Source organism: Bacidia gigantensis (assembly GCF_019456465.1).
Source record: "Bacidia gigantensis strain McMullin 20006 chromosome Unknown contig_134, whole genome shotgun sequence".
Taxonomy (NCBI): domain Eukaryota; kingdom Fungi; phylum Ascomycota; class Lecanoromycetes; order Lecanorales; family Ramalinaceae; genus Bacidia; species Bacidia gigantensis.
This window is the reverse complement of record NW_025408593.1, coordinates 807,513-833,601: the sequence shown is the minus strand read 5'-3', so window position 1 is coordinate 833,601 and position 26,089 is coordinate 807,513. Positions and strand designations below refer to the sequence as shown.

Below are 26,089 nucleotides of genomic sequence, written 5' to 3'. Positions count from 1 at the left end.
CCTGAGGTACCCCTTGGTAACCTCTTCCAATTTCTTTCCGTCGACGGAGACTCACTCACTAAGCGACGGCTCATCCAAAGCTTCTATGAGGCTTAGATATGACACGGTATCGCCGTGTCCTTGTTTCTCTGGTGTGAAGTGTATCATCGCTTGTGGCTTTGTCCATTAGCGTCAATAAGCGTCTACGAGAGCCGCAATAGTGCCAGGCGGGATTTGCTATTCCGCCGAAGCCACGGTTTAGGCCTGACTCTTAGCCTGTAATGGCCGATAAGAGGATCAGTCCGCATCCGCCGATCGGGCCTAGATGCCCGTTGGTAGTTCTCGATCGGACTTGCAAACCCCGAAAGAGTGCTCTATAAGTTGCAGCCTTGTCCCCCTCATACTCTTGGTCCACGAACATCCTGCATCCTCCATACCAACCATCATATGAAAGACACCTTTCTAGCTTCTAGTAATTACCAGCTCTTTCTCAAAGCTGCCAAAGACGACCCATTCCTATCACCATGATTTACTCTGACGCCGTTCTCCAGGCCTTCGATGCCTCCTCCCAGACATCTCATTCTTCGACCTCTAGTACCCACACACCATGGCGCCGTCTTTCTCACCGGAGTCTCTCAGAGCACAAGATCCTATCGTCCTCTGCCTTGAGCAATGCCCGCCATGCCATGCGGGAGCATCGCAATTCCTTCTCCCGAAAGCGGACGAATAGCAGCACAAACAACGAGTGATCTAGTCTTAACGAGAGACCTCAGACACTTGGGTCTTCGGCGTTTCGAGACCATTCTGATTAAAGGTGTTTGAGAAGGAAATGAAATCTATCTGAAGCACGACCGGCAACAAAGGCGGCGGACTCATACGAGCCGACAGGCCAGCATTATTTGCGCAGCATTCATCCACCATGAAGCATCAGGGGGTAAAACTCGATGCAGCGGGAAAGGAGTACTCAAGCTCCCGTAGACTCAGATTAAGTGCCTAGGCACGGTGGGTCATTCCTGGAAGATTGGAAGTGACAGGGAGGGGCAAGATGTAATGTCTACATGTGATCAACAGTGGGGATTTGGGGCTTCTTTGGGGAGATGATTAGCAACAAGATGCTCTTGAAACAACGAGCAATATTCAATACGAAACGTCCACTCCAGACGACACAAATCTGTGGAGCTCTTGATTCTTTGATTTCTCTTACTTTGCAGACTACTTGTCACACTCCTTTTGCTTTCTACAACTCTCTTCCCTGCGCAGCTTCTTCATTGACGCTTTTGAAGCCCTCAAAATACTTCTTATATTAGCATATCTTCTTTGCATCGAGGTTCCAAAAGCGCAGTAAAAAGCCAACTCACTCTTTTCCTGAATACGTTCAGGTCATTTGCATGCCCGCCTGCAGCCTTTCTCACACTTTGTCGATTTTCTCCAGCATCTAGTCCCGGGATCCGCCGATAAGTCAATAACTTTCTCGACCCTAGGCCCTGTTAGTCATTCAATTCATGTCTTTCTAACCTCCTGTTCGTTCAATTCCCCAGCCCGTGCTTGAAATCTCTACTTGAAGAACTTTCACCTTTTGCGAATCTATCTCCCATCCAGTGTAGAGGGGTGATTAGGGGAGTGAACTGACATTTATTGAACACCTGCTCGCACTCCGCTACCAGCTCCAAAGCCTGATGGCTCGGTACGTCTAGGTTGCCTTGTTCATCGTTCGATGTAGGCATCCAGACACTAATCCTACCATTATCGAGAAGCGTCAGGGCAGCGAAGTGGAGGATATCGTCCAGGATCGCCGTGAGGCTATACGCGCGTTTGGGCGGAATGTGGTCGTCCTGACTGAGAAGAACTTAACAACAGACCAATGACGAACACAGATCGAGATATAGAGATTCCAAAGAAGTGTCAGGTGAATAGCAGTGTAGCCAAGGGGATAAGGGCTAGGAATGACTGACAGATGTGCTGCTTCTCTGTTGATGTATTGAACTTCCCTGCCCTTACCCTCCTTCTTGCTCCCCAGTACTTTCAATCCCTCCCGAACTCCGTAAGGTGGGTCACATACGATACCGTCCAGCCACCTAGCTCTGGTCCTTAAGGGCGTATTAGTCAAGTCCGAAATGATCCCTCCCATCCACCGCCCGGTCAAAGCATACTGCTGGAAATTCGTTCCAATATTCTTGTCCGCTGTACCCCTGACCATTCTCCCGTCGATATCAGAACCGAGAGTCAACCCTCCAAAGTGCGCACAAGCGATTGGAAGACTACCGGTGCCCACGAACGGATCATAGAACAACTTATCAGGGGCGGCACAAGTTATATTAGCGGTCAGGAAAGCAAGCTCTGAATCCATAGATGTAGTGTTTATATACTCCCGCTTCTTGAGCGTATACTTAGCCAGTATCTCTGTCCTCGAGCTGCCACCAACGAACCGACCTATAAAGAGCCTGTTCGGCTCAGAAGCGTCCTTTTCGAATTGTTCAAAGACTGTGAATGTTTGTTCAGGGGATGACATGGAGACTGGACCCTGGAGATTGAGGTAGGAGAATGTTTGTATGATCTCTCGACCGGAGGACCAGGAACGCGAACCTTGGTAGTCGTCAAAGCGGAAGCGGAATGAGGATTGGCCATAGATGGGCCACAAGTGTCGTGAGAGTGATTCGGTGGAGGCATATAGAGATGGGTAGGTGTTCCCGTGGCCCCAGATTTCGTGAATCGATTTACAGGAGATGGAGCGAAAGATGAGCTCTTTTGCAGACTTTTCATCCTTTAAATATACAATTGAGAAAGGAGACTAGGCAACTTGCTTCATCAGAATGATAAATTGTTTTTCGGTAGACCAAACAAAGAGACAGATCCGCTTCATGTCGCTGAAGGGTTCAACGAAACTCACATCTTTGCTGTAGAAAACCCACTTGAGATCGATGTCATTCAAGGCCGCTAGAGCTTCGATCTCCGGCTGACGAAATGATTCATGCACTTGCACGAAGCGGATTAGATAATTCATCGTTGCGTCAACGGCGGCATCTTCATTCTAGACCTTATGATAGAGACTAGGACAAGCTGCAATGACACTTCATGAGGTGTAGTAGCGAAGACAGAACCCCGTCATTTGCACCCGTGATATCTGTTCGGATTCGAAGTTGGAATTTTCATGTTGAGATTTCCTCGTCGAAAAGAGTTCGAGGGATCGCCAATAGTATTCCTTTGTATGAAGCCAACTTATGAGCCTTCATGGCCCAAAAGTGCGTTGTTCTACGGAACACATGACGCGACGAATTCCATGCACACCTTCTGGAGTTCCCAAAGCGGGCAAACAGGTGTAGTGGGTCAGCAAAGCTATGAGCTTTATGAAAATCTTCACATGCTTCTCTAAATCTATTTGCTCCGCAGCTTGTGCCAACCTCACGATGTCATCCCTTTTTCTCACATTTTCCACATGTCTTTAAGCTAGCCACATCGACGCCTTTGTGCCATCTAATCACTCGAAGCACGCACCAAGCGACCACCTTCTATCATAAGGAGTAACTTTTCCCCCGCTTGAACGCTAGCAAGATCATGTTGCAGGAAGAGAAGCACAAAAAGCCATGAGTCAGCCGCCCACATTTTCAGTCAGTCCATTCCTCAATACTCCATCCATTCACGCCCGCTTCAACGACCAATCTGAGCCGCTCGATATGCCATTCCGTATACAAGTCCCGAGTCGCTCTCGCAGCAGCTTTGTGTCCGGCTCCCACGCTGCCAGGTCTCGCGTCTGACTGAAAGCGCCAGATGCACGTTGCTAAGTTCCTGCCCTTCCCATCGGGTACACCAAACCAATACTTCAGTAAACCGCCACTTTGATTAGCTTCTGTATGACTGCGTTCATCCAGTCTACCCAATTCGGTTCGGGATGTGCTGGGTGGTACCTGTGAGCGGAAAACTACAATGTAAAAGTGCTCACGTTGCCAGTGGTGTCCTTGGTGAGCTGTAGAATGCTTGAGGGTGCTGATGACTGTATCCCAATTAAAGGAAACGTTGTAAGGAGCTGTCGCATAATCAGGCCGAGTGCATTGAAGGGATGCAAGGGCGACCGCCAGAAGTCGTTGGGAACAATTGAGCGTGTCAAGGTCCAGAAGGTGGTCTTGGGTGGTATAAGGCGATGTAACCAGATAGCGTTCATCTAGAGAAGTATTGAAGTCCGGGATTGTTGTGAGCAGAGTCGTACATGGTTGAATGAAGGTGCCGTCGGCGCCATTGTGGCCGTTGGACACCTGGTAGTCTGCGGGGACCTGGTAGTCCTCCGGGAGGGTTACACTTGCCGGTACCGGCATGAGCATTGTTTTCCTTTCCTGGGTCATCACCAACAGGATGGCAAAGAGATTTCTTCGTCCTCCTTTAGAAGGCAGAGAGCAGATCACGATCTCATCAGAAGAAGAATCTGGGAAAGCTAGGCTAAGTGAAAACGGAGATGTGCTAGATGTGGACGCAGGAACACAACAGAGACATATGCAGGGACAAGATCAGGTGTGACCTAGTAGACAGGAGGGTTTGAAATGCCGCATCCGACGAAGCAGATGGTGTGCGATGGGCTAAGATAAGGAGGCGCGATTGCCAACGCAAGATGAGGTACACAGCACGCCATTGAAGAAAGGAATGTCACAATACTTCGGCCTTTGAGCTCACGCAGCGGTGTGAATAGCTTCAGCAGAGCCCAAAACGGTAGGTATTACCACAGTCACCGCTCTGTCAGACCTCGTGTTGCGATTGCATGACAAGAATATGCTCTGACATTGCTCGAGCCGATTCCAGGGTCATGAGGCGTGCCACTTCGTTTCTCTTCTCAAGGGATGGTGGGCACGATCGGAGTGCCTAGGAGGCCTCTTGCATCATATTGATATTGCAAAGACAAAACTTCGAGATGACTGAAATAATTCGAATATTGTAACTAGCGATAATTCGATACGTCGTAAAACCAAAACTGCGCGTATGCAACACATCCGTTATATATATGTCCGTAATTAGGACTTCAGATCTATCATTTATCTTGAGACTACAAATTACATAAGTCTTCCTTTTGATTACCTTAATGTCCAAAATGCAAAGAGTTTGGTATCTACGACTTTCCCAAAAAGGTATAGTTTCATGATCCGTTGGAAAAAAGCGTCAGTAGTAGGGCACCAGAAGGTTCAACTTCCACTCTGCGCGGACCACTGCCGGACGCAGCCAATCACACAAGCCTCAAAACTACCTTGGTTAGTCATTGCACGCCGCTTGAGCGATGCTGAACCCTCGGAAGTGCCTTTCTGCTGAGAAGAGGGCTATAAAAATGGGAAAGTTATGAACGGCCCTCTCCACTCTCACCACTTCCCCCATGATGCCGGCCAGCTCTTCTCTTCCCACCCCGCTCCCCCTACCTTGGCCTCTCCGCATGATCCTGACTTGGACTTCAACCCCTTCGATCCCGATGCCACACTCCATACCCCTACAGATCTAGGCTACCCATTTGATCCACCACCAATTCAATATGACACGAGGATACAGCCACGCTTCCAAGAGATCCAGTCAAGTGTCCCGGTCAACGGTCTCCCGGCGCCTCAGCATGCCCACATCAATCAATTCGAGGTATCTCAACGACCGAGACTGCAGAATGACGTGGTTAGCGGTGGTGGGCAATTTGGCATCTTGACACCACGTCCGCAGGCGCCAAGTCAGCCACAATCACACAATGAAGCAATCGGAAATCTACAGAATGAAATCCATCTGCGGGCGAAGCCGAGGGCGGAAGGGGGGACGACCGACGGGCATTTTAGTAATCTGAAGATGGTACCGGACCCACCAGATCTAGCTGCATGGAGACAGAGACTATTCGATGTAGACAATATTCTTACCCTGACCGAAGATGAGTATGTCGGCGAGGACTGCGATATGGTGCCCGTGGCTAATGACCTTGCCTTGCTTTTAGGTTTCAGACATACTTCCCGCATGTGGACAACATCTATTCCCACCGATCTACACAGAAATACAAGCGGAAACCATTTGTCTCTCATTATTGGGATTGCCGCTTGAAGGGACGGCCTCCAGGAACCGCGAAGTCGGATGACCCTAGCAAGAAGAAGCGAAAGCGCACTGCACGGGAACGTGATTTGTGTGATGTCAAGATCAAAATTACTGAATACTTCCCAGGGCCAAAGGGTACGGAAACGAATAAGACAGCTGAAGACGATCAGGAAACCAGGAATGATTTTGCGCAATCACCAACGGTTGAGGGTTCTCAACCTCATTCCGCGAATGTCCTACCTCCGAATGATGAGAATTCTACTAAGGCCAACAGAGCAAGAGCCCGGGGGGAAAGATATTATCAAGTACAGCGCGTTAATGGGAATGGGGCGAATGGAAAAGACTTGGTCTCCACGGGAGGCCATAAACACTCTCTAGATGACAGCGACAAGATCAAGAAAAATAGTGTGGTCCGACATTTCCTCAAGGAAGAGAAAGACCGGAGAAAAAGCCAGGTACGTTTCTGCAGCTTTAGCGTCACAAGCTTGGTGCTTCGGCTCTCGCTGCTTGAAGCAGCAACATGTGTCATTGTTGTTAACGTCATTCTTGTAATTGCCTTTCGACCGCTTCCCAGTTTTGAACATAGAACTTGAGGCAATACCAGTACCCGATCATTATCTCTCATGACCCAATAGCAGTCAATATGGCTTCTCAAGCTGACACCTCCCAACAGAAAACTTACCACAAGCGAGCCACCGGCGCTGCCCTTCAGACCGTTAAGAGGCACGCAAAAGACAACGAGCTCAAGCTCTACGGAAGCTGCTTCTGTCCTTTCGTCCAACGTGTCTGGATCTCTCTCGAAGTCAAAGGATTCGCCTACCAATATATTGAGATTGACCCCTATAAGAAGCCTGATGCTCTTCTCGCCATCAACCCTCGCGGGCTAATCCCAGCTCTCAAGCATGGCGATTGGGGCTGCTATGAGTCCTCTGTGCTCATGGAGTATCTCGAAGACCTGAGCTTCGGCTTCCCTTTGCTTCCGCAAGGCGATCCCAAGTCCCGCGCGCATTGCAGGCTGTGGAGCGATCATATCAATCGCAAGATTCTCCCGCAATTTTATGGTTTGTTGCAGGCACAGGAGACTGAGAAGCAGACGACTCATGCCAGGGAACTGCAGGAGGAGTTGACGAAATTGATTGATGCTGCAGAACCTGCCGGGCCATTCTTCCTTGGGCCGCACCTTTCCTTTGTGGATGTTCAATTCGCACCGTGGGTAATCAGGTTCAGGAGGGTTTTGCAGTCATATAGAGGTTGGCCGGCGCCTGAGGCGGGAAGTAGGTGGGCCAGGTGGGTGCATGCGATTGAGGGAAATGAAAGTGTGAAGGCTACGACTAGCGCTGATGAGATGTATTTGGACAGTTATGAGAGATATGCAGAAAACAGGCCCGGGACGAGTCAGTTGGCGAATGCAATCAATGCCGGAGGAAGCTTGCCTTAAGGAGCAGCCTGTGCAATTGAACTGGGGGACGAAACATGGAGTGTAAAGGTATGGTAGATGAGTGAGTAAAGCTGCTGCAAATGGGAAAGATGTAAGATGTCAAATTAGTCTGAAGTCCGAATAGCAACTCGCGAGCTCAGCTTCGCATTTAAGACTCTAGTATTGCCTGTTCTGCTAAAAACGAATGGTCGGTATATGACCTATCATGGTAAAACTTAGTATATACGATGTGTTTGTTGCTTCAATGTATAGTGGAGTCTGTATCACCCATTATCTTACATCCAGTATCATCAACCGTCATACCCCGTGTAAGTAGAGTTCCAGCATCCAATCCCTCGCCAGGTTTCAAACAAGTCTGCTAAACTTGAAACCGTCAAGATATCATGCCTATGTCATTACTGTACCATCTATCTTGCTCATTCTTCTCTGTTCACCGCATTGTCTTTATTCACACCATCTACTTCGGCGTCATACCACTGCCCTCCCAATTGACCTCGCCCATCATGGTTTCCCAATCTCCCAAATTTCCGGAGAAGCCTGAGAAACCCGGAGTCATCCCTGGCCCTCGTGGAGAGCCCCCAGTCTCCCAACCGGGAGGGACCTTTAGAGTTTCCTCCATTGTTGCCGGTATCGAAGTTGTCCCAGCAGCCGAAGTAAAAGCATCATCATCTCCCATCTGTGGAGGCGAGTACGATGTGTTCGAGGATCCGTAAGCGGAGTGGGTTGATTGTGGGGTCAGCCCTGTACTGTTATTGCGCGACGGGCTTGTGTGGTCGCTCATATTGGTATCGAAAGGATTAGCGTTTCCGATGTTGTTATTGAGTATTGGATTTAGTCCGACAGGAGCATCAACGCTGGCCATGACATTGTCGTTCGCGCTCCATGCGCCTTTCCATTGCGCAGCCCCGGGAAGAATGCCAGAGATGCCTCTGGGACCCATGAGGTTGTCACCAGGGTAATAAGGGTCTGTGGAGGCGCCGACGCCAGCGCTGAGATCGAGGTTTGAAAGTGTATACTGAGTGGGTGTTGGTTGCTCTGGGACAGAGTTGCTGGATGGGGTTGGTACATGAGCCTGTGTTGTTTGCCATGTATCGGGAACGCGGAAGTCATGAGGTTCGCGGGATGCTTGCATAGCTGACGGCTCGGGAAGGATAGAGTCTCCTGTTGTCCATTTTTTCTGATGTTCTTGCCATTCGCTTTGATGCTTCATGATTGAGCAGTCTCGCAGATGTGAGTCCTATCCCTCGGTTAATAAATCATTGCAGGGGTTGCCAAGAAGGGTTCCTAAACGTACTGCCTTTTCTTTGACCATTGATGAGAAGTCAGGATTGTGGAGGAGTACATCAAGACCACTACCCTCGATATCGAGCTGGAGTTGAATCATGAAAGACTCTGCAAGTGGAACCTTCTTTCTGAGCGCAGTCATGGCCGTTAAAAGAAACTCGAGCGAAGTCTTGACCTCTTCATCCGAAGGAGATTGCTTCAGAAATTGCACGAACACGCGAGCGGCGACATAGAGGCAGAAAACCATATAAGGATTCATCTAAAGATATTCAATTTCGAGACTCATCTGGGGAGTTCGGGCATGCTTACTCCGGTAATATCAAGGTGGCTAGTCATACGCATGATGTTGACGATCTCTGCTGCCGATAGTAAGCAACGGCCTCGACTACTTTCAATAGCAGAATGGTGAATGTTGTGCCTTTGCGCTTTGAAGATTGCTGCTTGGTGTAGACAGATAATAGAAGTATGGACTGCAGGATCATCAGTGGAAGGTCGTTTTACAGTAAAGTGACGGAACGTACGAGAAAAGTTGATGAATACAACGTTCGGATTCCTTACACCCATTGGTAGTCTGAGATGAGAAGGTAGCGCCAACGAGGTGTTGGACAGTATGTTATCCATGTATCGATGTCGCTTCCAGAATTTTCCTTGCAAATTTGACTCGTCGTCATCAGGCTCTGGTCTGTGAAGGTGTGTCAGGTTGAGGCCAAAGAAATGAGTTACGTATACGACGCCGGCAAAGGTAGAAAGGGAAGAGATCTGCTCTTGAGACATTGCTTGTCCCATCAAAGGAGTCGTCTGCGGGGTCCCGTTCTCGTAAGCCTCTTCACTAGCGGGAAGAGCAGTCATGATCTATATGCCTTGTCAGAGAGAGCAAGACCCTGCGTGCGGGAAGACTCACGTCTCGTTCGTCGATCGACATTGGCCAGCCAGTTCCGATGCTTGCGTAACGATCGATACAATATGCCATCCAAAAGGTTCTGCGTCGTTCTTCACGCTCTACCCAGTCCTTCGGAGGCGGCAGACACTGCTTGACATCCATTCCAATACCGTCTATCCTGTTCATACCGGTCATAAGTGCCATCCGGCCAGCGCGCCCACAGCTCATCCAGGCGCGAGGGAAATACATGAGTTTAAACTCATACGTAGCAACGAGCGTCCAAGTCTGTACGTGGGCAAGTGACACGGTTGATTCCCCAGCGCCTTTCATCTCATCCAGCTGGAGATACTTACGCGCTCGCCGGTAAAAGATATCGTCATGATGCATGTATTTGTCAGTTACCATTGCTGCCATTGCCCACATGGCGTATCGAAGGCAGACTGGAGGCCGGGCCTGCGGTGAGAGGCTTAAGGAAGAGTAATACCGGTACTTGTGAAGCATTGGCAACGACGGGTGAATCTTTTCGAAGTAGACATTGGTGCTACTGATGGTCAGTTTTCGTCTTTGAAGGGTACTTTGGACGTACAGCTCGTCAATTGCTTCTTGCATTGGTAACGGTTCCTCAAGGCCGAGCCCTATCATTTCCCACGAGAAATTGTCATCTAAACCGAAGCTCATATCGGGCATGAAGTCCGAGCCATTGGTCATCGCCTCAGGCAAAGGATTGATCGTTGATGGTGAAAATGCACTTTCGGCACTACCCATCGCACTGTATGGCGCTTCTGGTCTCGGAACGCTGTTGTCATCTGGTACGGATACATTGAACTGCAATGTATCCTCCTCCATCACACTCTCCTCTGGGACTTGTGGCTGCTTTGCCGGCGTGGCTTTTTTCCCATTTTTGGCTGCCTTGCCCTTCAATTGAGTTTCAACGTGCGCTACCTGCTGTCAGCCTGAGGCAATTGAGCGTGGCTCAAGCACTCGTCCATACCAAGTCTGGCTTCTAACTCTTTGACATATCCTCGTTTAGGACCACTTTTCCTCCGGACCTCATCATATGCACAGCTGTGTCCAAGTCGAGCGCACGTCGCGCATTTTGGCTTGTTGCCGTCGCATTTGAGCTTTCTCTTCCTGCAGATGACACAAGCTATCCTCTTAGTCTTCGGAAGCTCCAACTGGTCTTTCACGGAAGTATCAGACGATATTTCTTGGGGGCTCAGAGAGTTCTTCTGATTTTGCTGTGGCTGCCTCGACAAGTCATTGAAATACCCTTCGTCGACGGGGGTAGCCATGGCAGGTGTTAGAAGGTGCCCTGAGGAATGCTAGCCCTCATATATCACCCCAACGCTGGCTTCTCCCAATTTAGAGAAATCCGGGCGTCGAATTTGGCTGCCTGGAGGATGTGGGACAATCATATTAGGATCACCAGGGTCGTACCGAATTGCTTGCTTACTTATTCAATTGATGCCGCTAGTTCTTAGGGCTCGCGATAAATAACCGTCACCTGTAGGGAGTAGTTCTTGGGGGTCCAAGCTATACCTCAAACCGGGATCCAACAGGAGGACACGAATACGCTATAAAGGGGGAGGAGTAAAAAGGCGAGAGTCGGTTTCGCGAACGCACTGTATTGGCTCCCTTGTGATTAGCCAATGCTACCCCCTATGTGCTCCAGCACATGAATGGCTAGTCCGTGAGTCAACAATGCGCCTTGTGATGCGTTCTTTGTTTTCGCGCCTCGCTGCAGTTCTCGAGAGACAGAAAACAGTGCTTACGCCCAGCAGTGCTGCTTCGAGCTACGGTCCACCTCCCCAAGCTATGAAGCTATGTACAAATGCTCAACCGAGGTTACTACTTATTCTTTTTCAGTTTCTTTGCTTTTTTGGCTTTCTTACTTTCAGACCGTGGCCGAGCTTTGACGACGTATCGATTGACTTTCGACTTCTTCCTCGTTTTGTATCCGCCTTTGGTCTGCGTGGCTTATGTCAGCCGCAATCAACGTTAGTCATTATTGACAGCACCTACCAATATTCCCCACGGACTGACAGGGTTTCGATTTCCCTTTGACTTCCCTCGTCCACCACCATGAGGATGATCACTCGCATTCATGGCAACTCCCCTGACGGTGGGCCGAATCCCTAACCATCTGCTCCTCCCCGCCTTCCCCAATTGTCGATGGTTGTAGTCAACATTGCTTGCAATTCCTATTGTGCAACAACAGTCTTTCTGTATGTGCAGTACCTCGCCACTCTTGAGCTTTACGTCTACAAAGTCGGCCCACTTCGCGTCCCCTTCGTTTTTGCCGATCACCGTCGCATATGTACCAGCGCTGCGACAAAACTTCGCTGGTCCATGCTTTGCCTTTCCGACGTTGAAGACTGCAGTTCCAGGCGGTACCATGTGCAGAGGTAGACAGTTGCCCGGATGACAAGTCTTTGTAGCCAGTAGACCGGCATCCGACGTATCACCAAGCTCTTTGATAAGCCGCTCTGGAATTCCAGATCTGAAGCTCTCTATTTGTTGCCCCGCTCTCAGTCCGTCAGAAGCAACAATGTACGAGTAGTTGATTTTGTTTCCTTCTTTGATGCTCAGAAGAGCTATGTGAGCGCTTCTCCCAGGATCGTACTCAATCCGTTCGACTCGGTGCTGACCTGGCGCCATTCGATTGAAGTCTATGCTCCGTATTCGTCTCTTAGCACCATTGCCTCGATGCCGTACCGTGATCTGACCATCTCTATTCCGTCCTCCTATGTGTTGCCCACGTCGTGCGAACGTGAGAGGGCCGTACGGCCTTCCCTTGAAAAGGTGGTCGTTGATAGGTCGCTTGAGATGTCTGGTTCCAGGTGTACGTGGTTTGTACGTGCGTAATGTGACTGCCCTTCGATGCAGGGACTCTTCCCGGGGGGTGATTCCACTTGGAGCCGCTCCCTGACGAAAGAGCCTCGTTTTGGTCGCACCTGTGCTTCGGCATCAGGGAAGGAACGTTGAGAGAGGCTGTGGAGGCATCTTGTGCACAATCGAGCCTTCGCAAAGGCTAATCGAGGATGCAGCATGCAAAAGCTGTGGGTCCAGGAATGGAATGATGGAAGAGCAACGTCACTGATGTGAAATTCTCAGGGTCGAATTGGAAGTGGGCGACGAGAGAGAGGGCGACAAGGACAATTCGTATGTGATCAAATCGACTTTTCTCAAAGCGTGATGAGAATTTCGCGTTGCTGCCGAGGCTTGGCCTATTGGATAGCTTTAGGGGGCATACATAGGTGCTGACGTTGAGAATGCGCCCTATAAGCAAGGCTCTTAGGGGCGCAACAGCCGCCTATCTCCCACCGTGGAGCTTTGGCGCGGCCACCTTCCGAGGGTTCCGCAACTTTTTTCAATCAAGTCTCTTCAAAGGAAGGAAGAATGCACTCACAAGGTTCTGCAGAGACCTAGGTAGAGAAGTAATTTTTCAGAGCGGAAAAATCCATCCTCACATCTCAGATTTGCACACATACACTGCATCACATCAATCTGTCCGTTACCGCGTGTTTGCACCCGCGAGGCTCCACGCTAAAGTCCGATTGGTTATAGCGCGATTTATCACGCCCTGAGACCGTGAGACGTTGTTTACTCGACCCTCCGCCTGTTTCCATCGAGGAGACCTCAATTCCGGTGTCCTTTTTACCCTTCAAATATTAGAAGATCACCGCAGCTTTGATAGCGACGCTTAAATCATCATCTTTGTCTTGCTCAAGCATAGTACCTCAATATCAACATTGCACCCCTCCCGTGTTTATCTGCTTCTGCTTAGCAAATATTGGAGCCCGCAGCATTGTACAGGCGATTGAAGTCTAGTGTCTTTGTGTGCAACTTGAATGCGGCGGTAAGTGCCTTGACGACACTCGTTGCTGTCTCGTAATCGCTGACTACTCTGTCTTTTAGTATCGCTTCAGACCTCAAAATCTTAACCACTGAAGAACTTCATCGGGCATCCCTCTCGTCCTTGCTTCGAAGTCTACAGACACACTTAGTGGAGAAGAGGACAACAGTCTCCTGACATGCCTCCTGTACGTAAAAGCGGCGTCAAGACGCGAAAGCACGGGCATCGACAACTCTTTCCTATCGGCTGCTAATTGTTTATGATAGGCAAGGTCAATACGACATCGGGTCGTGACAAACGAGAATGATGAAAACAGTGGGACCACACGGCTGACGCGGGCGAAAGCAGCCTCCTTAGACACTTCAAAGGACGCAGGCGACGTCCCAGTGAAGAAGGCTCTAGCTGCTAAGAAGTCCGCAATCAATGCCACAAACAGAGGTCTTGGACAAAAGCGAGGAGCACTAGGCGATATCAGCAATGTCTCAAAAAGCGAAGCTGTCGACTCAAAAGAGAAGAAGAAGCCTATCACTGCAAAACCAGGTCTCGTGTCAAAAGCTCAGAGCGCAGGCATACAGAAAAGCTCACAGATTAAGCCTGGTCGACCGGTGCTTGGCGCAAAAGACAGCAATCAGAGATCAAATGGCTCGGATTTGAAGCGACCGGCGAGTGGCTCTGGGGTTATGGGTAATCCTGTAAAGAAAAGAAATACAGGCTCGACTGGAAGTCAAGCATCTCTTAAAGAGGAAGACAACTTGGACACGGAGAATAGACCACCGACGCAGAATAATGTGGAAGAAACGAGGAAGCAATCTAGTCATGAGATACATCCTCAAATGAGGGATCAGGTGAAACCAGAGCCAGACACTGACACCAAGGGAGAGCATAAAGATGTAGTGATGGATCTAGACACCGAGGATATCGATGATCCTTTAATGGTGGCAGAATATGTCGTCGAGATCTTCGAATATCTTCAGCAACTAGAGGAAACAACAGCGCCGAACCCTTCATACATGGATCATCAAATTCACATCGAATGGAATCTGAGGGGAGTCCTTGTCGACTGGCTGGTAGAAGTCCACACGCGCTTTCATCTCTTGCCAGAGACCATCTTTCTCGCTGTCAACATTGTCGATCGATTCCTTTCGAATCGAATAGTTCAGCTTGAGAAGCTACAACTAGTAGGCATTGCCGCTATGTTTATCGCATCCAAATACGAGGAGGTCCTATCTCCACACGTACAGAATTTCAAGCATGTCGCCGACGACGGTTTTTCGGAAGACGATATTCTTAAAGCAGAACGTACCATCTTAGAGACCCTCAACTACGATCTCAGCTACCCGAATCCCATGAATTTCCTCCGCCGAATCTCTAAAGCCGATAGCTACGATATCCAGACGCGTACGATAGGTAAATACCTACTGGAAATCAGCTTGCTGGATCATCGCTTCATAGAATATCGCCCCAGCCATATTGCCGCCGCATCAATGTATTTGGCGCGTCTCATTCTTGACCGTGGGGAATGGGTGAGTGTTGTGCAAGGTGCGATACCCCATTGTCACTAATCGGTAACAGGATGTGACCCTTGCACATTACTCAGGCTACACTGAGAAAGAGATCCAACCGGTCTTCAAATTGATGGTTGATTACCTTCACAAGCCAGTCGTGCACGAAGCTTTCTTCAAGAAGTATGCAAGCAAAAAGTTCCTCAAAGGTCAGTGCACGAGTCATCAGCGACATCAGACTCATATTAACATGATGTAGCCTCTATTCTCACTCGGCAGTGGGCCAAAAAAAGCTACCAAATGTTTCTCGATACTGAAGAACCCGCAGCACTGCGGAAAGAGAATGGCGTTGCGCCACATCGATGACGATCTCTCTTGCATTGTCCTGTTATTTTAATGTGTCCTTTAGATTCATTTTGAGGCAGTCGGCATGAACTAATCCATAGTTGGATGGAGTCACTGTATATGGGAGCAAAATACGGCATCAAGCTATTGTTACGGGCAACAACAGTTTTAGCATGGCTTTCAAATCACAGGCGTTATGGGATAGCGAGTTAACCTTTGCCCGTCTGCGCGGAGGGTTTGGACGCTTGATTTGATTTATCGCTGAGAGGAAGGGAAATGGGTGCTTCTCGCCAGTGCTATCGGAATAAGAGGGCCTCTCGAATTCTTGCAGGGTCTTCGATTTCGCTCAGACTCGGTTGCACTCACAGGCTTGGAAACGAGGAAATTGTGCATAGGCTCTCATATAGTAGACTACGGCCTTGACAAAATGCCATAATGATCAATTTAATGAGAGGAAACTTGGATCCTGGGTCACGATGTTTAGACTGTAGGGCATGTTGCGCCAGCCTTTACTTCGGGGAGTAGTCCGTAGACTCCGAGCAACCCCGAGGAAGCGCTAGCCGTTTGGCTTTTTATTTCAATATTTAATTGGGGACGGTCGCCGTGGGACGACTGACGAGGCCAAAAGCACATTTCAAAAGCCTTGAGGCCTCGTAGCGATCGACCTATACATTATTAGGAAAGATGGCCAGTGAACTCGCAATGTCCTTCTTGGGCGCTCTGCAAGCCTCTCTTTCGGTCCTCTTGATCATCTTCTATGGCGTTCTTGCATCACAATTCAATTTACTGGAGAACGCTGCAACGAAGCAAATAAGCACCATCTGCGTTCGCATGTTCCTGCCATGCTTGTTAATCACCAGCGTTGGAGGTCAACTCAATCCAGACACCGCTATTCGCTATGTGCCAATTCTCAGTATGTTCACTTTCTCACGAAAAGGCAAGCCCACTGATCGCCTGCAGTCTGGGGCCTCTTCTATGTTTTGGCATCGATGCTGATTGGATCCATTATGACACGCGCATTCAAGCTACCTGCTTGGACAACTCCAGCCGTCAGTTTCAATAACACAAGCGCTATTCCGTTGATCTTGATCGAGTCCTTCGCAGCGACTGGTCTGCTCGACTCGCTTCTGATGTCCTCTACTGACACCCCCAACAAGGCCTTACACCGCGCTAGGTCGTATTTTCTTGTGAACGCTACGATTGGGGACTCGTTCACTTTTGCAATGGGCCCCAAGCTGCTTGATGGTGAGGAAACGCCTGACAAACAAGTCAAGAATGGCGACTCGAATCCCCGTCAGGAGGCGTCAGGAGCAGATGGAGCTGCTCAAAATGACAACGGGCAGCCACAAGAGGGTCGCAATGAACATGCTAACGAACAAACCTCACTTCTTCCGGTCCATGTCCAACGGGGCGAAGTAGCAGTCGCTCGTTTTGCCGAATACGAAGGACACAGGATATGGTCTCACCTGCCTCTACGCGCACAACACTTTCTCCAATTTGCTTTCTCCTTTGTCCATGCGCCGTTAATTGGCGCTGCCATGGGCCTCCTACTCGGTCTCACACCACCGCTTCACAGAGCGTTTTTGGAGACCCGAGGCATGGTGGTTACTTTCAAGCTTGGCTCACAGACAGCCTTCAGAAAATTGGTGATTTGTTTCCAGCCCTCCAGGTCGTTGTTGTTGGGGTGAAATTGAGTAGCAGCCTGCGCAAGATGAAGCGGGGTGAAGACAGTGGAGAGGTGCCATGGACTCCGATGACCTTTGTCCTGCTTATGAGATACATCATCTGGCCTGCGGTTTCCATCTCCCTGGTCTACCTTGTTGCTTCCAAAACAAGCTTGTTGAGTCCAGACCCCATTCTCTGGTTCACAATGATGATCATGCCAACCGGACCGACCGCAGTAAGTCGATCTTAGAAAACTTTCCCTTAACGGTAGAGCTGACTTCGTGTTTACCAAGATGAAAATCACGTCTCTTGCTGATGTAAGTGGCAGTAGTGAAAGTGAAAAGATGAGTATTGCCAAGTTTCTATCTATCACTTATGCCATAAGTCCTGTGATATGCTTTACGGTGGCGGGTGCATTGAAAGCCTGCCATGCAATTCAGAGCATCTCTTGAAAGCTACGATTCTTTCCATCCATTGCACGGCTTTCAAACCAGCTTCTCTAGTTGCATTCAAATGACTCTTGATCACTATTATCGTGTTGAGGATCATCGGTCCAAGAGTTTGACCTACATTCCAACACTATCTCGCAAAGGTGGTACCCGTGGCAATAGGAAGCTGCTGTCCGACTCGTCATAAATTCATGTGCATTTTCATCCTCTCTCGCGCAGAATGTAACAAAGTTCACTTACGTTGACGGAATCGCTGGGGACTTTACAACAAATCATAGTCTAACTCAGACTCGACTGCTTACAGGTCACGGCATCTTACACTGTGTATATCTGGGACTCCGACGACTGTCGCGATTGCGGTCTATCTATGACCGGTGATTGAGTCTTGAGGAGCATCCTTGATCACAGCCGAGGGTTTGTATTACAAGCGCCCTTTGCTCGGGCCTGTGTTTTGCATGCATTACTTGATCGTCCGAAAATACGCTAATCATGACTTGGATCTTCTGTAAGTGGCATTTAATCTTGCGTGCCAAGGGTGTCTTACAGAATGATATTTAACTGGCCGACGGACTATCTAAGGATGCATTGTCAAATCACCATTCACCGAAGATAATTGCGGATGTCCGACCTCGACTATTGAGCAATAAGGAGCGCGAAGGGCACCTTGTTGAGAAACAGTTGTTTTTGCGCCAGGATTGGATCTCTACTCCTCTCTGCGGATCTGAAAGTCAAATTTAGGTGCTGCGAAGAGACTGCTCGTCTATCATGCCAACGCAATGTTTGCACCTCCAGCACTTTGTCCATACACGCCATCCTCGACCTTTGTGTCATTCGTCAGGGCATCACGTGATTTTTGAATATACAGTGTCGCAGACTGCGTATTGTCCACAGGAAATATCGATCCGCCGAAGCCGAACTGCGTACTAGCGACACAAGTCTTCATGATCGAGTCGGCACGTCTTAAGACTACCTTTGGATCGATTTTTGGGGTTATTCCAAGCTCGTCCTCTTCAAAATCAAGAAATATCTGGCAATGCCTACCCGAAAATGTGTATGGACACTTGATATAGTCCATTCCCATTCGTGCTGTGTGAGTAAGGCGATACTGTTCATAGGGGAATATATTCTCAAATCCTCGTCTTATGACCTCCTCGCAATCATCGTAATCGAGCGGTGTCTGCGAAGCGACCTTGGGGAAGCAATCCAGTTCGTAGGAAAGAGCTGCATCAGTCGACTGGGGTTCAGAAGTGGAGGAAGCTAGGGTGAGAGAGACGGTCACGATCCAAGCTACAATTTGCAGTGCTTGGTGCATTTTTCTTAATCCACATAGAAGCAGGTAGAAGATGGGAAAATCGAATCCTTTATATATCAATTCCAGAGTCTTGATCGCGTGCGTGCATGCTCGGATGTCAATGCTCAAGCAGAACGCAAAGACCAACCGCCTTTCGAGAACAATAAATAGATTCACAGATGTCAAAAAGGTGGATACATGTCGCATAATCTCTTGCTGGCAGTGTTTCACTCTTGAACATGTTTTCCTGTGGAAACAATTGCATTTGGAAAAAGTGCGAGTCATGTCCCATTCAGTTGCAAACTAAAATTATCAAAGCATTCGTGAGTCATCCATCCAAATGCTCTACTCGAGAGAAAGTGATTGGACCATCCGTAGCTTTCTTCTGCGACCAAGTGTCGAGATTTTGAGTGCTGTGCGAGACCTGTGTACCTACAGTTGGTCCTTGAATCCTGGACTGTGACACTAGACGGATACTTTTTGATAGCCTCACGACTGTTGATGCAGACATTGGTCACATGTTCATCTCAATTGGCAGCTGAAAGCGTAGGTTAATGAAGTTTGATTGCTTCTGCATCGTTAACATTGATCGTGATGGGTCAGACCTTTGAATCCTTGCAACCCTCCTCTCTATTCCCGTTCGCCATTGATTTCAATAATAGGGTCCTTTAATTTGATACAAACAGGAGATAGGCTTGGGCCAATGCCAATAGATACATGCAGCGAGAACGTCGACCTCTTGTATCGAACCAATCTAATACGGCGGTAATAGATTTCATCTGATCGCATGGGTAATGAGATATTTGCGCCATTGCACGTAACCTATTCTTATCAATAATACAAACTCAACCTGCAATCATACCATTGATATTGTGTTCGATCAAGGCACTAAAGCCATTCTTATAATTATCCTAAAGGAGTATGTCTATGAATTCAAAGCAATGGTTGAGATGCAATTTGTCTAGCTTGCTGGGTGGGAGTGAGGTTACCGAAGGCAAATTTAGGTCTCTCTCTCTCTCTGTCTTCGTCTCATGGAAAGCATTGACGATGACTTACATTGCATGACATCTGGCAGAACTTGATAGCTCGTCCCAAACATACAGGTGAAATATCATGGTATTAGTGTCTACGATCTTTCACGGTGAAAACGTTAACGTCAAGCGTAATGATAGTCAAGGATCATTCACTGCAGGTATTCTAGACATTACGCGGAACGGCATCGTCACCTGTGTCAATGATTCCGGTAGCCAGACAAGCCTGTCCATCGCAACACAAAGTCTGATCACGTACTTAATCATCAGCGGAAGGGGTCAGTGACGTTGGTCATAATTTTACAGCAATGCTCATGTAGGAATAAAGCCTCCAAGCTGTCTTCCAATCTTTGTAGACCAAACGAAAGCTAGCAGCGCAAATCGAGCCCCGAGGAACGGATGCAGTACTTCTTATTCTCAACAAAGACCAGGAGAGAGAGAGGGTACAGACACTCAGAGTCGGGAAGTCTTGATGTCATCTCCATCGCATCGCTGATGGCCTCCAGCACCAATGAAAGCGGTCTACAATTCTCCGCGCGTCGACCCCGCAAATCTTAGCGCGGAAAGGCAGATCCGATAAATGATAACGACGCTCAGCAGCGGTCCGACGCATGGCCAGGATAAGATCTCGACGACAGGGAGTTTTGAACTGCCGACAGACAGCGCGCCAAGCTAGCGCCCTTTATGATGCAATTCTTGCCCCTCGTGCCATGGCAAAGTGCAAAGCCCATGAGGCAGTGCGACCAACCTTCAATCAGACATTTCGGGCCTGCCGTCACGCCATCCCCAAATGGGATAGACAAATAGCAAGGCCGCCATGGCGAGATCGAAGATGAGCAACCAGTCTATCGCGTTTAGTTGGATGCGGGCGAAAGTATAGTATCCCCCCACTCTACAATTTCAATGGAAGCAGTCCTTTCTTCTCTAAGCGACAAAAGCACCATCCTCTCTTCGTCAGCTTTGTGGCCGTGGATTTAGGCTTGCGACGCGAATGGTCGTTGGTGCTGGAACAGCCGGAAGTCATGATTGTCAGCTGAAAAGGTCGAGACCTACACGGCGTTTCTAACAGCCTCTGTCCTCGCCGTGTGAGAGCGAGGGGAAGAATCTAAGTAGCACATGGGAGGGATCGTCCAACCCATATAAAGCTGGCAGCTGCAGAAGGGCCTGGAAGCTTCGGAAGAGGGTCGACCCTGAATTTGCGAGCTGTAGACCCTGAGACCGCTAGTGACCTATATCCGTCCATGACTCCACGTCGGTTCATGCACTAGACGTACTCGTTGTCTCCCGTTTCGACTATCGGAATTTGGGATCCCCCTTCGTCTCTAAGGACCACTTTCCTGACTATGGCCTGCTCATGGCGTGTCGGAACAGCATGGGGATCTTCGAGGATCACCAAAGATATACAGGCCAGAGCAGACTGCAGGAAGCTAGCAACTCAAGGGATCCAGGATGCACAAGTACAAACGTTGGAGCACATTAAACGCTAATCTTCATCTTCTACCGGGGTTGGGTCGGCTGCTTTCCAACCTTGGTTCAGCAGCCCAAACCAAGGACCATAACAACAAAGATGTCGCCTCCCAAAGCCAAAGTCAAACTTTCCCATGCCGACACTTCGGATCTGCTTCTAGATTCTGCCGACTGGCGTCTCCGGGGAGCTGACTACTTGCATGAAATAGATGCCTTCTCTTCTGGCATTTTCAACGGACCTGTGGCTTTGTGGTCCAAAGTTGTTTTTGGTCGACCCCACGATCTCTTTCTTTATGTTTCTCGGTACGGATGAGTTATGTGCCCTCAATCTCTCAATCTCCTCATCCGGATGACGAGCGATTATTGCTGCGTTGAATCTGAGGTGGTCCGCACGCATATGTCATTTGCTTCGGATAGAGCCCCAAGCCAGATAGGTTCCGGCTGAGAACAGGGGGGACGGCGGAAGCTGGACCCTCATCATTTCCAAAAGGAACAGGACCCTTTTCAAAGTAACTCTCCACACATGTCCGTAGGGCCCAGACGTAGTACGTAGTACAAGCAAGCAAGCACACGCCTGAATAAACCCCCCCAAGCTTCGCAAAAAGGCGCAAGGGTCCCATCCGTATGTAAACAGTCAGGTCTCCCCAACCTTGCCTTCGTCAAGTCTACGAGTTCTAATTCCTCCCCCCGCTTGCTCCTCAAGAACGAGTACACGGTAAATAAGACGAACTTCGAGGCAAGAATCTGCGAGTGACTATTTCTTGCCAACATCATTCGCGCAGATTCTAGTCACATTGACCTATGTGCTCCTAGGTAGGAGTCCAGCACAGTCATTCTGGACGGAAGTAGTGAAGTTCAGTGCAAATAATCACCGACAGCTTGTGGTCACATACGAGGGAGGCGCAGATATATACATCACCGAATCTTTCGTGCACTAATAAAGCGTTGTCTGCCAGGCCCCGGGCAGCGTAAAGGCAGAGGTCGGGGCTCACGAAAGATCACGATCCACGATGTGGGGAGAAAACAGCTCGGGCAAGAGAATCAGCCTTTTGAACAATGATTCTTTATTCTCATCACGACCACGACCATCACCACCACCACAGTCATCACATATTCATTACCACAAGTCCTATCGGCCGACGTTGCCAGATCGGTCGCGAAACTCGGATTCGTCGAGTTCGACCTCGATCGCGTCGACTGCGAGTTTGAAGTCATGCTCGTCGCGCTCTAGCATTTCTCGGTCCCCAGGCCATTCCCCGCCGACTCCGCCCCTCACCCGCCTCGACACTTTATCCACGATCAACACCAAAATAAAGACAACGTCTTCAATGACCCCTCGATATGGCTTTGAGCCGTCCGACTCGACGCAGCACAAGCACATGAATCTGCCCTACTATCAAACCTTGGGCAAGCCCCAGGGTTTTGGGGCCTTGCCTGATGCGCCGGTCCCGAATCCTTACTACCATCTTCAAGGACAACAACCATTACCACCTCTGGATCCTCTCAGCCTGGACGATGCCTACCCCATACCGACCTCGCTGCATAGGTTGCAAACTCAACAGCTCTCCCACTTCTCCACCGGTCCATCCCTCCACCAATTCCCGCCAACACCTCACGATTCCGCACACCTGACCTCGCCAAACAGCGCATTCCTCCCTACCCCTGCATCCGCATTTCAACAGCAACCTCCAGCACTCTCCAACCATCGCCCTAGCATCTCAACCTCCATTGCGCCCATAGCGGCTGCTACTACCTCCCCCGCCAAAAGCTCACCCACAGCACCATCTAAATCCGCCGCTGCGAATTCGCCGTCCAACAGTAATGCCGCTGGCCCACCGAAGAAAAAATATCCCTGTCCTCACGCCACAGCTTTCAACTGTAGCGACACTTTCACCACTTCCGGCCACGCCGCGCGTCATGGTAAGAAGCACACTGGTGAAAAGAATGTTCAATGCCCGACGTGCGGTAAGGCCTTCACGAGGAAGGACAACATGAAGCAACATGAGCGCACCCACAAAGGCGCCAACGCCCATTCTACCGCCCCTACCACCACCCAAAGTAGCCATTCGAGAGTACCCTCGGGAAGCGCATCCCCTGCCTCCGTCGTCAAGACGCCAGTCAGCGCATCGCGCTCACGACGAACCAGCGATGTATTGAGAGCCCAGAGCAGCACGCCAGGCGCGAGTGTGGCCTCACCCACCGATGATGCGATGGACCTTGATGTCACCACTTCGTCGGGCGCGGGGCGCCAATCTATGATGGCGCCAATGGTGCCGCAGATGGGCGGCGGCGGCGGCGGCGGCTCTAAGAATGAGCGGCCTAGGATGCCGAGAAGTGAGCTCAGCGAAATCCTCGAGAACGTGCAGAATTCCGGGGTCGCCGATGGCGTAGGAGAAGCGGATGCAGAGGGAGAGAGTCCAGGACTCGACGCGCTGGCGCTTGCTGCCGGGCAAGCATGATTGGAACGATAACGATGGTTTTAGTATGAGGTCTCATTTGTATTATTCATGATGTGAGAGGTTGGGAGACGAGAGCGCGACTGTATTTCTTGGGTATATGAAACCAGAGTGTTGGGTGTTAGGGGAGGTGGGTGGGACAGTATTGAGATCAACCGTTGATACCCACGGCCTTCACCTCATTGTACTTTGACTATGTCATTTCAAGCAATTGATAGCATTCGAGAAGCCATTCGCTTCCAAAAAGGCATGTCACCTTTTATTCAGTTGCCACGGTGAGTTACATAACTGCATTTGGTAGCTATCTATGGCTATTCAATCTTCCTTGCCTGCTCCTTAGATCTCTCCTTCTTGCTCGTTCCCTTCCTTCCATTGATGCACCCTCGCCAGGAACTTACTCATCCTTGCCGCACTCTCGTCGTCGGCAGGGAAGATGTAATCGACAAACTCTTCAAAACTATCATCCTCCAATCTCCGTCTCTTCTTCACTCGTCGAGGCATCATCTTCTCCACCGCCTCCTTCTCCATCATGCTGCCGTGCGTGTCCTCGAAACTCTTCCATGCATTCAATAACACCACCCTCTCTTCCTTAAGCTCCTTTTCTTTCATTGTCTTATCTGCGCGCCTAAAAACGGCGCGTGCTCGGCTTTTGGCGGCATCGGATACTGGTCGCTCTTCGTCCCCATCATCCACCTCAACAACCTCCTCCCCATCATCTACATTAACTTCGAATTGCGCATAACTGATCCAGACCTTGACGTGATTTTGTATCTGTAATAGACGTTCATAAAGTGCTCGAGCGCGCTCGAACTCCCCTTCATCGTCTTCGAATTCGATGTATTGCTTCCAGACTAATTCGGGCTTGTCCAGTCCCAGCTGATTGATCGCCAACTCAAAGATGGCTCGAACCCGCTCCAGATCGTCTAGAGCGCGCTCAAATTTTGCAAATTCTATCCAACCATAAGGCTTAGAGGGGTCAAACTCGATGTGTTTCTCGTATAAAGTCCTGCACCGCACGAGCTCTACCAGTTTCGTTTCCATCTCGATATAACCTTGGAAGAGCTTCTTTTTCGGACACATACCGATAGCTCGCCCCAGGGTTTTTCGAGCAGCGGTCAGATCGCCATGGCGAAGCTCGAAATGTGCTTTCATGAGCCAGACTTTCGCGAAGGTGAATTTTTGGTGTGGAATGATTTCGAGACATTTTGCCCATATTGCGCGAGCTTGATTGGTCTCGCGATTCTCAAGCTCTTCGAACACCGCGTAAAATATCCAGAGATAGATGTAGCGACGCCAATGGCGCTTTTCCTGGGTTGGTGGTAGATGGGCTATGGCGCGCTCAAAGACGTCTCTTGTACGGGCGGCATCTCCACTTGACTCTTCTAGACGAGCAAAGTCAAACCAAGTGTCGTAATTGAAGGGATTTCCTCTCAATTGTTCTTCGTATCGAACACGGCGTTTGGAAAGAATGACGTTCTCGACGCCTTCACGATCGCCAAATTGTTTCTCGAACGTAGTATATGCTTTATGCAATTTCATCGCCTTCGAGCGTGGAAGTCTGTCGAGCGCGTACTTGTAGATTGCTCTTGCTCTTTCATATTCCTTCAGTTTAGCCTCAAAACGCCCGTAGGCTTGGAAAATGCTCTCGTCCATAAAATCTTCTCCTAACGTCTCAACAGCGGTGCCGAATACTTCACGAACAAGCTCGCTAGTACCGTTCTCTTCCTCGAATCGAGCCCACTTCAACCAGTTTCTTGGCTCCGGATGCACCACGGTGAAACGCTCGAAAATACCTCTTGCACGGTCATACTCACCATACCGCTTCTCTAAATTGATATAAGCGGAGAATGCAGCTTCATCCGGCTCCCAGCTCATCCAGCGCTCGAACACCTGGCGTGTACCGCTAACATTCCCCAAGGTCTCCTCCATGTACACATACTTGTACCAAATCTTGTCTACCCTCGGCAAGATAGTGACTGCTCTATCGAAAAGATTTCGTGCGTGGTTGATAGACCGATTTTTCATTTCGGCCTCAGTGTACCTCAGCCACAATATCACGCTGCTGGAATCCACGTCAAGAGCCCGCTCGAATATGCTTCTCGCCCGTCGGAATTCCCTTTGTTCGCCCTCCCAGGCAGCATAGCGCAGCCAATTATTCATATTCAGCCGATTACGGCGGACATAATCTTCGAACTCTTTACGCTTTCGACCTTGGAATTCATGAAGCTCTTCGAGGTCGGCGAAGCGAGTTGTGGGCGCTTGGAGAGAGGGTTCTTGCCGATCAACGGCTTCACGGAGGAGTTGTTCAGCGCTGATTTGAACGGGTGCGGGGGCTTTATTCTTGACCCGTGGAGGGCCACGGGTTGACTCCATGATGTCCGAAAGGGGTCTCGAAGGCGTTGGAGAGGATGTC

At 49.5% G+C, this 26,089-nt stretch overlaps 10 protein-coding genes across 10 annotated transcripts; 3 read left to right on the top strand and 7 right to left on the bottom strand.

Moving 5' to 3' along the window:
• Window positions 1-1,216: 1,216 nt before the first annotated feature.
• Window positions 1,217-2,980, bottom strand: KY384_002021 (uncharacterized protein; the record flags this gene model as incomplete). The annotated part of the gene is made up of 5 exons (XM_044810547.1): window positions 1,217-1,273; window positions 1,338-1,456; window positions 1,610-1,815; window positions 1,932-2,740; window positions 2,867-2,980. The coding sequence occupies 5 exons, from the start codon at window positions 2,978-2,980 to the stop codon at window positions 1,217-1,219; spliced, it is 1,305 nt and encodes a 434-aa protein (XP_044672521.1).
• Window positions 2,981-3,581: 601 nt separating this feature from the next.
• Window positions 3,582-4,286, bottom strand: KY384_002020 (uncharacterized protein; the record flags this gene model as incomplete). The annotated part of the gene is made up of 1 exon (XM_044810546.1): window positions 3,582-4,286. One exon carries the CDS (start codon window positions 4,284-4,286, stop codon window positions 3,582-3,584), a length of 705 nt encoding a protein of 234 aa, XP_044672520.1.
• Window positions 4,287-5,292: 1,006 nt separating this feature from the next.
• Window positions 5,293-7,450, top strand: KY384_002019 (uncharacterized protein; the record flags this gene model as incomplete). The annotated part of the gene is made up of 3 exons (XM_044810545.1): window positions 5,293-5,858; window positions 5,918-6,467; window positions 6,599-7,450. 3 exons carry the CDS (start codon window positions 5,293-5,295, stop codon window positions 7,448-7,450), a joined length of 1,968 nt encoding a protein of 655 aa, XP_044672519.1.
• Window positions 7,451-7,907: 457 nt separating this feature from the next.
• On the bottom strand, window positions 7,908-8,660 carry KY384_002018 (uncharacterized protein; the record flags this gene model as incomplete). Its single annotated transcript, XM_044810544.1, has 1 exon — window positions 7,908-8,660. The coding sequence occupies one exon, from the start codon at window positions 8,658-8,660 to the stop codon at window positions 7,908-7,910; it is 753 nt and encodes a 250-aa protein (XP_044672518.1).
• Window positions 8,661-8,687: 27 nt separating this feature from the next.
• Window positions 8,688-10,906, bottom strand: KY384_002017 (uncharacterized protein; the record flags this gene model as incomplete). Its single annotated transcript, XM_044810543.1, has 4 exons — window positions 8,688-8,993; window positions 9,044-9,586; window positions 9,636-10,552; window positions 10,606-10,906. 4 exons carry the CDS (start codon window positions 10,904-10,906, stop codon window positions 8,688-8,690), a joined length of 2,067 nt encoding a protein of 688 aa, XP_044672517.1.
• Window positions 10,907-11,462: 556 nt separating this feature from the next.
• KY384_002016 (uncharacterized protein) lies at window positions 11,463-12,272 on the bottom strand (the record flags this gene model as incomplete). Its single annotated transcript, XM_044810542.1, has 2 exons — window positions 11,463-11,582; window positions 11,637-12,272. 2 exons carry the CDS (start codon window positions 12,270-12,272, stop codon window positions 11,463-11,465), a joined length of 756 nt encoding a protein of 251 aa, XP_044672516.1.
• Window positions 12,273-13,648: 1,376 nt separating this feature from the next.
• KY384_002015 (uncharacterized protein) lies at window positions 13,649-17,005 on the top strand (the record flags this gene model as incomplete). The annotated part of the gene is made up of 4 exons (XM_044810541.1): window positions 13,649-13,657; window positions 13,737-14,993; window positions 15,043-15,181; window positions 16,365-17,005. The coding sequence occupies 4 exons, from the start codon at window positions 13,649-13,651 to the stop codon at window positions 17,003-17,005; spliced, it is 2,046 nt and encodes a 681-aa protein (XP_044672515.1).
• Window positions 17,006-18,194: 1,189 nt separating this feature from the next.
• KY384_002014 (uncharacterized protein) lies at window positions 18,195-18,743 on the bottom strand (the record flags this gene model as incomplete). The annotated part of the gene is made up of 1 exon (XM_044810540.1): window positions 18,195-18,743. The coding sequence occupies one exon, from the start codon at window positions 18,741-18,743 to the stop codon at window positions 18,195-18,197; it is 549 nt and encodes a 182-aa protein (XP_044672514.1).
• Window positions 18,744-22,548: 3,805 nt separating this feature from the next.
• Window positions 22,549-23,679, top strand: KY384_002013 (uncharacterized protein; the record flags this gene model as incomplete). Its single annotated transcript, XM_044810539.1, has 1 exon — window positions 22,549-23,679. The coding sequence occupies one exon, from the start codon at window positions 22,549-22,551 to the stop codon at window positions 23,677-23,679; it is 1,131 nt and encodes a 376-aa protein (XP_044672513.1).
• A 333-nt stretch (window positions 23,680-24,012) lies between these two features.
• On the bottom strand, window positions 24,013-26,049 carry CLF1 (NineTeen Complex (NTC) component; the record flags this gene model as incomplete). Its single annotated transcript, XM_044810538.1, has 1 exon — window positions 24,013-26,049. One exon carries the CDS (start codon window positions 26,047-26,049, stop codon window positions 24,013-24,015), a length of 2,037 nt encoding a protein of 678 aa, XP_044672512.1.
• Between the last annotated feature and the right edge of the window lie 40 nt (window positions 26,050-26,089).